A 10,934-nucleotide genomic window follows, 5' to 3' on the forward strand; every position below is an offset into this window, starting at 1 on the left:
CAAAAGTAAAACATATAACTAACCCTAAAAATGGAACCAAGTCACGACAGAGACAGAGATTTATTTTTTTGCTGTGAACAAGTGTGGTGGAGCACCATGAATACAGTGAACAAAGCTTCATGAGTTTGATATTGATATTCTTAGACATCGATGATGAAGTTCTATATTTCCATTTTTTTTTCCATGGTCATTTAATGTATTTATACAAATTTTTTCATATGGATTGTGTCATTAGTTATGTATATAGATTTTATGGATAAATGTTAATATTAAATTGTATTTGTAGGAAGGTATATATTATATTTATGAAAAAAGTTGTATTGCGTTTGATACATAAATTGTTTTTGATTGATCTTTAAACTTTGGCACTCTTTTTAAGAGTTCGTAGTTTGATTTATGTTTTTCATTATGTCGTGTTCTTTCATTTATGTCATGTAGTTGTATAGTATTGGTTTCAGTGATGTTGTATGCTATGTATGATTGATTTTTGGTATGGTCAATTTCAGTTTTGAGGAACTTGGTCAGTGTTTCATGACATTTATAACGAATAAGGATGTCAAATATCGTAATAGTTCCGTTGAGAATAAGGATGCATGTCATTATAATACATTTAATTTGTGTTTGAAATTTGAGTAAGTCGCATGATCTAGTTGTTTAACTGCATTTGTATATATATTTGAGACATTTAAGTGGAATAAAATATGTTGGGTTTATTAATAAACTAACAACAGAAGGCATTGATCAGTTCATTTTGTTACAAGATTATTACGTTGAACAAGTTAGTTTATATAACACATTTAGTCATCTGTTTTCCAAAATTTTCTGATTTATCAGTTTTGATCTGTTTTAAATCTTTAGATATGATGGCCAGGATAGTGTAATTGTTTGTATTCAACATCATGTACTGCGTTTACCACTTAACTTAACCACCACGCATTGTTTGGTAGTTACATAGCACACACAAACATTTTATTGACAAAATTGAGAGTAATTTTTTATTTTTTTATGGAAGTTAAAAAACAAAATAATAGTTTTAAGATTTTTTTTTATCAAAAATGATTTTTTTTTCAAAGTTTATCAGACAAAACTTGATCAAAGTATCATTTCTCTCTAAAATCTAGGAAACCCGAATTGAATTAATACTTTTGCATTTGTGTCTTCAAAAATATAATTAAACTAGCTTGTTGTCTCCTTCATAAAGAACAAATTGGTTGAAATGTAAACACTGTTAGGGAAAACATAAGACAAGTAAGTGATACATAGGTTTAGCATCTGAATCAGACATGGACCTAGATAACCGGGTAATTCTTCTTTGATTTGTGTTCTTTGTTTTCATCAAACACTAACACTGTCATGTTTTCAATTTTGGAATGAATTGAATTGAATTATTGTTATTGAACTTGCCTGCACTGCAGAAAAATGCACCATTTTCATCCAATCTCCAGCTCTATTCTTACTGCTATAGCTCTTGCTCATGGCGTACCCGCTTTGCTTTATGCCTCAAAGGTTCCTTCCTCACCCCTTTTTTTTATGACACAGAGCTTTAGGTACTGTTGTTCAATCAGATTTTCAATAATCTGTTTAATGAAGGTTTCATTAAATATCAAATCAAGAAGAGTAAAGTAAAACTCCAGTTCTAATGGGTGAACACCAAACGCACCAATTGAATTAGTTTTGTTCCATTTTGATAGAATAACTTCATAACAACATTGCTTCTTTTTATTCAGTTGGATTGGACTCAAGAACAAAAATTTTAGTTTCGTGATTGATTTTGTTTTCTTTTGATCTGATATGACTAGGAATTCCATGAGTACAAAGAAATAGACCAAGAAAAAGGACAGTAGTACAGTCCAGGTGAATACAGAGCTCAATAATAAATGTAGTGCTTTACCAACCAAACTCAATAGTGGTTAGAAAATTTTGTTTGACTGAAAAAATTCCATTTCTGCTTAAATTTCATAATTCGAGAGATTGAACCCTCTGCACTATGTTCCAGTATTAGTTGATGATAATATAGTAGTTTTAGACTCTTATGCAATAATTCTGGTAAGTCTAATGCTATAGACACTGAAAATATTGAATACTCTCTACCCAATTCCACCTGAAAAACTACTAACTTTTTTAAGCTCAAGTATCTATCTTTTCAATCATTCATCTCACTGATTAGGTTTGGTATTCTGTTATTCAAATTGCCACTTTGTGTGTTTTCACTTTTACCTTTATGGATAGCATTTGGAGGAAAAATATACTCAGAAGCCACTGTTGCAAGTTGGTCCACAGCTCAGAGCTCTCAATCTTCAGGTAAAATTCAAGATGATTGATTTGTATTTCTAACGTGAATGTGTTGAATCAAGATTGATTCTAACTGATAACCCTACTGGTTTGGTATCTTGTGAAGGAATTCAGTGAGAAAAAGCAAATCTTGTTGTGAATTCTTATGCTTAAACATCATAGAGGTTTCCAAATATTTGATAATGCTTATACTCTTATAATTGATCAACACATATTTGTGAAATCCTTTAAAAAAAAGTAACAAAAATCTAATACAGCTAAGTATGAGACTAAAACTCATGTATGAGAAGGAGCTAGATCATGTGTTACACAATCTTTCTATAGCTTGGCTACTATCTGATGATTATTATATTATTTTACAGGTTGCAAGTATTGTTCACTCCAGTATACAGCCTCTTCACATGCTTTCTCTTCTGGTACATTCATTCTGATTATTTGATCTGAAATCATTGGATTCCATAATGCTCTAATATTTTGGATTTTTTACACACATTTTTCTACAGAAAGATATGGAGAAAAAGTTTGGTGCAGAATCAAAACCATGGGCCCAATTTACCATTAACAAAGGTTTCTCAGGTAAGCATATTCTATACTATTATTTCCTTCTCAACTTTTTCTATATCTATTCAGTTCTCTTACTTTCACTTGGACTATGTCCAGCTCTTGAAAAGCTACTGAAGGATTTTGCTGCAACATATGCCTCAGGGAACGTATCTGTATGGTATAAACTGGTTGTGCTAAAGCCTTCTTTCTCTTTTTACTTACTATAATGGTTTTCTTCAACATGATTTGAAGCCTTATTTTGAATCTGTTCCTTGTTGTGTGTGGTCAATGTCAATTCCTGAAACATTTCTTGATGTCTATTTATTGAATGGAGAAAGGAAAAATTGGAAATGGAACTTTCTTTACATTTTCCTCACAGTCTGGCAGAAAAATCTCCCCTCCAATTTTACCTTTTAACTGTTATGGTGGGTTGTATGAAACTTTCATGTTCATCTTTTTCACTTAAAGTGTTTCCTATGCTCAAATGAACAATGTGATGATCTTGCTGGAAACAGTGAAATTTTGTGTTATTTTGAACTTATACTTCCAACCCTAGAAAGGCCTATATATATAACAAAGAAAACACTGTATTATGCAGGCTGATGTATTTTTGGTAGCAGACATAGAACAGTCAGTTGAGAGGTTTGGTGTTGATATGGTCAAGTATAGTTCTTACAATTTCTCAATATATTTTTGTTTCATTATATACAAATATTGGTACACAAGCCTGAGTGGTTGAGAGTGGATATAGAATTCTTCTCATCTCTTTTCTTCACTTCTGCATATTATGAACATTTTACAATTTTTGTGAGTTTTTGCAGTCCAAATTCCCTACCCTGAGTAGGTTGTATGAAACATACAAAGCTTTGCCAGAGTTTCAAGCATCATCTCACCAAAGACAACATCATTCACAACCCTCGACTACTTGAGCATCTGAAATTTCTATGTTGTTTTGGTTTTGGAGTTACCATGCAAATTAAATGGTTGTCACAAGGCCTAGTTGTGTCTGCCCCACAACAGCTTCATCAGTTGAAAGTTAAAACTGGGTTTCCTTCATAAGCATTTGACAGCATTATGGTTATACTTAACTAGTGTGTATTATTATGTCCCCTCAAAACCAGCGATTGAATATTTTGGTATTTCAAATAGATCACTATGTCAAGCTCAATATTAAAAATACATTTAGATTTTTGGTTATGCAGAACTATTTAAAGACTCAACAAAGATATAAAAAAATAATGTTGCTAACATTTTATATGAATGTGTAATATAATTTAATATTTAACTCTTTTTAAAGTGAATACATGTGTAATATTTAACTTATTCTTACGTTAATTAAGACCATGAAGTATTCCCATTAAAGTTAGCTGTGTATGTATGATAGTATATTCATCATATATTCAGTAAATAAAGCTATATTAAGTTCTAAAACGGCAAACTTTTATAAGCCCGTCTAGCTCAGTTGGTAGAGCGCAAGGCTCTTAACCTTGTGGTCGTGGGTTCGAGCCCCACGGTGGGCGAAAATTTTGACACTTTTAGATTTTTAACTTTTTTTAACTCTTATACACTTAATCTGAAAAATGGGGAAGAGTTATTTATACAAATGCAACGAGAAGTTAAATAACAATTTAATGTGAGGTTAAAGGATATATAGTCCAAGAAAATATACACATCAAAACTTTCAATGACCTTTTTATTATTTTTATAAATTACGCACTAGGAAGCTGCAAACAAGAAGCTGGAATCAAATTTGAAAATAAGCTGAACTTGGAGTGTAAAATAACTTCTTAAAAAGTGTATATCTAAGGACAATGCTCAAGGACTGTTCAAAACTAGCCTAAACTCTTTGCTTCACCAAACTTCAAATTTGGCACATTAGCAACTAAAACTCACTACAAAATTGTTAGCCAATAAATTCAGCATGATACATGACTAATGAAGCACACATTAAATCCCTACAATTTCACTAACGTAATTTCTAACATTTTCTCAGCGAAACTATACGACTTCCACAAAAGCATGTCAAAGAGGATGAAAGAATATCAGTATTTCTGAAGCATCACTTGTGCAAATTAGTCCAGCCATGTGCTTGACCATGCTACTGCAATTAGTGTGCTGAGGTAGTTGATGGAGCTGCCCACCATTTTCTTGTTCACCAATGTTGTGGCTAAAACTGAGATGCATTCTTTTCCTGCCGAATGCAACCAAAATAAAAATAAATAAATTGATATGATAGATTGAGGATGCAATCCAGACACTAAAACAACTCAACCTCTCACCCAAACACATTCACAACAGCCAAACATGTTGGTCCTCCTCCCAAAATTATATATCAAATTCTTCATGAAATTTCTCAAAATATTTTTTTAATCTTCTAAATTCTTCATGAAATTTCTCAAATTATATTTTTAATCTTCCAATGCTACTGTAAACAAGAAAAACATATATGTAACAGATTTGGCAAAATTACACTTGATATAGGAAGTACATAGTAACTTGGATTACACAAACAATTGAATAAATGCACATTTTACCTTCAATGTTGAGCAATTATGATAGCCCTTTAGATTTTACTTTCTTTTTCCTAGAACTTTTATGCTGAGGGCCTTTTTGTGTCCCCATGAGCAATTCGTTATGCATTTGTAGCCATAACTCTTCAAAGTGCTTGTGAAAACTATGCTGAAACCAATCCAAAATTTCTGCAAATAGTTCCCTAGGATTCTCCTTCCACACCATTCTTAGCACAGCAGAGCTATCAATCAGCCTGCTTTTTAACTTGCTTAAAAGATTTCCCACCCTTTTCTGACCAAATGCTTCTTTCTTCATGATACTTTCAGGGGGAGCCGACATATATTTTCGAACAGATTTTAAACAGGGACACACCTGGCCTTCAAGCAAAGCATAGGCAAACACTTGCACCCGATCTTCATCATTGCTAATGGGCAATGAATGCATTGGAAGCTTCCAAGAGAAACGGCCAAAGGCTGGGGTTACCCAACATTTTACTTGGTCAGTCTGGGCATCATAGTAAGATCTAGGATCCTTCAGGGGAGCTGAGAAGACGCATGAGGACTTAGGATCCTTTTTGACCGCGTAGTTCTCGAGTTTCACTGTGATGACCATGGGGTCGTCCTGCTGGTGGTCGACACCAAGGAAATCATCGTCCGTAAAGGTAATGGGAGGCATGCGGCGTTTGTGGTGAGAGTGTGATAATGGACTGGAGTTGGCGGAGATATTTCTTTCTAGCTAAGGAGGTGGATCCACTGCTAGCAAAGCCTCTAAAGATGGTGTTAATCGTGTCGCGTAGTGGGGATCAGACGAGGTGATATCAGTGCGGGCAGGTTGTGGGTCTTGGCTAGTTGGTTAGGTTGAGTGTCAGTCGTGGCGAGTACTGCAGGGGGATATCTATGATCAGATCGTGATATATGTGAGTGTTCGTCTCTGCGGATGAAGCGGGGGAAATGGCCGACACAAACCAATTCTTTTATTTTATCTTGGAGTGCCTTGCATTCGTCTGTGGTATGACCATTGTTTCTGTGGTAGCGGCAGTACTTGGTCATGTCTGCGTTGGGAGGGTTGGATGTTTTACAAGGTGGTGGGATGAGGTCGACATGGAGGGCTTCGTCCATAAGGCGGGACTGGGGGACACTTAGAGGCGCGTATCTGGTGAAGCGTGGTTGTCTGGGCTCTCTGGGTCTGGAGTCAGGTCGTGAGGGTGGTTTATCGTGGGCAGCGGTTGAGGGTGTGTAATCATTGTAGAACTTGGTGTGGAGGGTCTGCATCTCTTCCATGCGGATGTAGTCTGCCGCACGGGGTTTAAGTTCGTGGATGGTTGCGGGGGAGGGGGGGAGGTAGACGTTATTAGCGAACGATCCTGGTTTAAGGGTGAGGGCCATACATTGCAGTATCATTTCTTTGTTGAGGTGGGGTGTGTGGAGGGCGGCTTTACTGAAGCGATCGATGAAGGCTCGCAGCGTCTCGTCTTGTTCTTATCTGACGCCAAGGAGGGAAAAAGTGGTGGTTTGATGTGGGCGACTACTAGCGAAATGGGTAGTGAACATGTGGGAGAGGGTGTCAAAACAGTCTATGGAGTATGATGGAAGGGTACTGAACCATTCGAGGGTAGGGCCTTTGAGGGTGGTGGGGAAAGCTTTGCAGAAGACGACGTCATGGGATGTATAAAGGGCGACATGGGTTATGTATATCTTGAGGTGCTCGTTAGGGTCGGTTTCGCCCGTATAACGGTACAATGTGAAGGGTTCCCATTGGGCAGGGAGAGTGGTGTTGGTGATGGCATCAGTGAAAGGGTGGCGACGCCTCGGTCGTTGGGGTGGTAACGGGTGTGGTGGAATGGGGTGGTGGACGAGGGTAGGGAAAGTACTGGTGAAGTTGTGCGGTGGGATGAGTAGTGGGAAGGGTGGAAGCAGTGGTAGATACTGCGGTGTGTCTAGGGAGGGTGGGATGGATGTGTGTGTGATGGGTAGAGATGATGGGTGTCTGTTGAGTGGTGGTGAAGTTGTGCGGGGTAGGATTGTACTCGCTTTCTTCCTCACTGGGCTGGTAAACTGGAGACTTGGGGGATTTTGACGCTTCCCTGGCTTTCCCCTTCTAGGTGGGGTCAGCCTCGATCTTCTCCTCAGCCGGGAGTTTTCTTGCCTGAGTGCCTCCATTTCATCAGCACTACGCTTCCTCAGATCAGTGAGCTCCTGTTGCATCTTGACTTAACCTTCAAGGATGGCGGCCAAGTCCGGGGTGGCTTTAGCAGGCGTTGTGGGACCTGCTTCAGGTTGCTTTGTGACTCCAACTTTGTTGCGAGTGGAAACCATCGTCGATAGTGTGCGGGCTGATACATAAGGTGTTACTTCATGCCCCACGGTGGGCGCCAATTGTTCCTACGGAGAACAAATAAGAGAAGTCAGACACAAACATCACCTTACCTCAATCCGCAATCTCTCTAGTTGGCTTCTCCTCAGCTCGCGCTTGCCATATGTATCACGACTTGGACCCGTGGGGGGTTACCTTCGGAGAGGGCTCTGACAATCAAGTCAGCTAAAAAACTCTCAGAAAGTCAAATCTCGTGATTAAGGGATTAATGAATGCGTACCTTTAATTGCTGGGGTCCATGCGTATTTATAGTCTATTAATTATGTTTGGCCTTGTCATGGGCTGGGTTATTTCTTGGGTCGTAGGTAGGCCTAGGCCCCCTTAATTCAATGATAGTTGGTCTTAGGGGTTTTGTCTTAATATTCTAAGTCTGGAATGGCCAGCAGATGTCGTCCTGTCCTCTGAAGTAGGCGGCCTAGGTCGCTTATGCTTGTCCGTTGATTCATTTGATAACTGTTTCCATACTTGCGGGCTATATAGGCGGATTTTACCGTATAGTCGTGTTGGGCCGCCTAGATGCAGTACACCAGTCCCCCAACCTTTATCGATGGAGATACAACGACAAAGGATGAGAAGTATGAACAATTTTGTTGGACTGCTTAGGTGCAATACAAAATCTATTAAAATAATTAATAACGATTGGTATAAATATATATATATATATATATATATATATATATATATATATATATATATACTGTTTTTTTTAATTTTTTTGTTACTTTAATTTTTAATTATATTTTTAAACGTGTTAAATTCAATTTAGTCTAGATTCACGGTTGAATATTAAAAAAAATTAAATTTAAGTTGTATAATAAACGTGTAAATAAGATTTATACTGATAATTTCCATGATAATATTCTTCTTCTTTTATTTTTAGCAATATTTGAAAATAAATTATCTCCTAGCGTGTGTTCATTTTCAGCCACAAAAATCTCACAAATAAAGAATTGCAACGATAGTTCCAAAATCGATGGAGTAAACTACGGAAAACAAAAAAATATCATCTTCATCTTTCCGCCCATACATGCAAGTAAAAGTTTTTTTCTACTTTTTATAATAAATTGTATTTAAAAACTATCTTATAATCAATTAAACAAATAAATATAATTAATTAAAATAAAATAAAATACATCACCGTGACTATATCACCGTCATTTAGGTTGAGAATCCAGCTGATATGTTGACCAAGACTGTCACAACAACTAAGTTGAGGCTTTGCATTGCCTCAACTGGCCTTCGAGAAGATTGATGATGAAGGCACTACACTAGGTGGTAATGTAAATCAAACCCCAAGGGGGAGAATTTCTAGAATTATGGTGCTTGATTTAGTCCCACATCACTTAGAATAGTGAGTTGTGGTTCTCTATTTTACTATATAAGAGACTCTATGTAAAGCTTTAAGATACACCAAAAATACAAATACTTTCTAGTGTAGTCGTGGACGTAGGCATACACATTGTAGCCGAACCACGTTAAATTCTCTGTGTCTATATAAGAATAAAGACCCATAAACCCATTGCCTTAAGGTTTTGGGTTGAGAGTGGTGTCAGTGTCTTATGTGGTTAGGCTTAGGTCTCATTGGTGTGTTGTATCTCCCCAGTGATACCTCCTCCTTATAAACCTGACAAGTGGTATCAGAGCCGATGGTTAATACCGGCTTAGACGAGTGCAGTACCAGTATGGTCCTAGTATCGAAAGTCTTCCTAGCAAAAGTCCCAGATAAGGGTTCCAGGTAAAGCGTGTCCCGTTAAGAATAACGGCGGTACAGAAAAGGGTAGAAAAGGAGTGCTCGTGGTTGGGCAGCTTCCGCTGAAGGGGGAGTGTACCAATGTGGTTGAAGGGACTCACCCTTGAGGGGGAGATTGTTAGGAATACAAGTATGAGTCTAAGTCTCACATTGACCAGAAATGAGAAAGTAGAGCACCATATAAGAATAAAGACCCATAAACCCATTGCCTTAAGGTTTTAGGTTGAGAGTGGTGTCAGTGTCTTATGTGGTTAGGCTCAGGTCTCATTGGTGTGTTGTATCTCCCCAGTGATACCTCCTCCTTATAAACCTGACGGTGTCCACGCAGACCAACAATTCTATTAACCAGCACAAATTTATGTATACAGACCAATGAAACCGCAAATCTTGAGCTTCAATCCTCAAAAGTTTTGTACACTAGAATACTCCAAGATAACTGCATCAATGTCCAAGAGAAGCTTTGAATCACCAACCATGCAAAGCCAACAAAACGCCTCTATTTCACCTCCTTGAGTGGTGAAAACATCAAAATGTTCAATCACAAGAATTCATCCACAACAAAAAGATGGCAATCTCCAACACAATGATATAACCGTCATTTCCAAATACGAAAAACGACGTAGTTTCTCATTGCATGTAGCTACATCGATAACATCATCTAAGCATTCGATTCACAATCACATTCCCTAAACCAAACAAATCCTTCGAAATTCACAAAAATTTGAACAGAGGCATTTGGGGAAGAGAAAAGAGAAAGGGAATTGGTGAGTTTGGAGGAAGGTGAAGGAGATATGAGAAGCAACCTGGAAGAGGCGTGAGCGTAGGAGGAAAAGCGGTTGTTGCTGCCATTGTCCATCGGAGCTGAAGCACCGAACCTGTGCAGGAGAGAGCAAAATTCAAGAGTGAGGACACGTGGACGGAGGAGAGCGCAGCGGCGTAATATATTGATGCTGCTGCTGTTGCTCACCGAAGCAAACATGGATTGGAATTGGAGTTGGAGATTGCAGAGAGAGACAGAAGAATGGAACCTGAAAGAAGATTTTGCACAGTAGAGAAATATTAAATTGCAAATTAGTCCTTATCATCGCAACATTTTCAACTTTTTATTAATGACCTATAAAAATTACCCCAATAACACATTTCTTTTTCTTAAGTGTTAATTTTTAATATTTATTACTTTTTTTTTAAAAAAAGTTGTATGTTAATTTATATCTTTTATGCTGTAGATCCATACAATAAGACATTTTATTAGGGAAATTCAATATTTTACAGAATCAATCGTAAGTACATTGTAGAATTCAATTAATTAAAGTTTTATGTTACTGCGTCAACAATATAAAAATAAACGGATAAGATGTAATCAAAATAAATCAATGATATAGACTTTAAGGGTTTCTTTTTTTGTATTTCGGTGTTGGTTTTGAAAAATCAAATGAGTCATGACAGTTTTATGTATTAGAAAAGT

At 37.2% G+C, this 10,934-nt stretch overlaps 1 protein-coding gene, 1 long non-coding RNA gene and 1 other non-coding gene across 11 annotated transcripts; 2 read left to right on the forward strand and 1 right to left on the reverse strand.

Annotated features, from left to right (window-relative positions):
- Positions 1–374: 374 nt before the first annotated feature.
- LOC114165049 (glutathione S-transferase 1-like) lies at positions 375–4,090 on the forward strand. 5 transcript variants are annotated; one of them, XM_028049696.2, is made up of 8 exons: positions 394–1,301; positions 1,416–1,506; positions 2,230–2,301; positions 2,655–2,708; positions 2,796–2,868; positions 2,953–3,013; positions 3,434–3,498; positions 3,657–4,090. In XM_028049696.2, the coding sequence occupies exons 2-7, from the start codon at positions 1,420–1,422 to the stop codon at positions 3,450–3,452; spliced, it is 366 nt and encodes a 121-aa protein (XP_027905497.1). In that variant the 5' UTR covers positions 394–1,301; positions 1,416–1,419; the 3' UTR covers positions 3,453–3,498; positions 3,657–4,090. The 5 variants fall into 5 exon arrangements, 4 of the variants coding, with proteins under 4 accessions (XP_027905498.1, XP_085523908.1, XP_027905497.1 ...); XM_028049697.2 differs by lacking the exon at positions 3,434–3,498 and having other exon boundaries at positions 375–1,301; XR_014985162.1 differs by having other exon boundaries at positions 378–1,301; positions 2,953–3,498.
- A 192-nt stretch (positions 4,091–4,282) lies between these two features.
- On the forward strand, positions 4,283–4,355 carry TRNAK-CUU (transfer RNA lysine (anticodon CUU)). The gene has a single exon. It is a non-coding gene; the product is annotated as a tRNA-Lys (tRNA).
- Positions 4,356–4,584: 229 nt separating this feature from the next.
- LOC114165048 (uncharacterized) lies at positions 4,585–10,733 on the reverse strand. Of its 5 annotated transcripts, XR_014985167.1 has the most exons (4): positions 10,437–10,642; positions 10,273–10,344; positions 5,370–10,155; positions 4,585–5,026 (listed from the first exon to the last, which is right to left on the reverse strand). It is a non-coding gene; the product is annotated as an uncharacterized LOC114165048 (long non-coding RNA). The 5 variants fall into 5 exon arrangements; XR_014985166.1 differs by having other exon boundaries at positions 5,370–10,344; XR_014985165.1 differs by having other exon boundaries at positions 5,370–9,905; positions 10,273–10,642.
- Positions 10,734–10,934: the final 201 nt, after the last annotated feature.

This window comes from Vigna unguiculata, chromosome 10 (genome assembly GCF_037176805.1).
Source record: "Vigna unguiculata cultivar grain cowpea cultivar isolate G323 ecotype 2 chromosome 10, ASM3717680v1, whole genome shotgun sequence".
In the NCBI taxonomy this organism is placed as follows: Eukaryota; Viridiplantae; Streptophyta; class Magnoliopsida; order Fabales; family Fabaceae; genus Vigna; species Vigna unguiculata.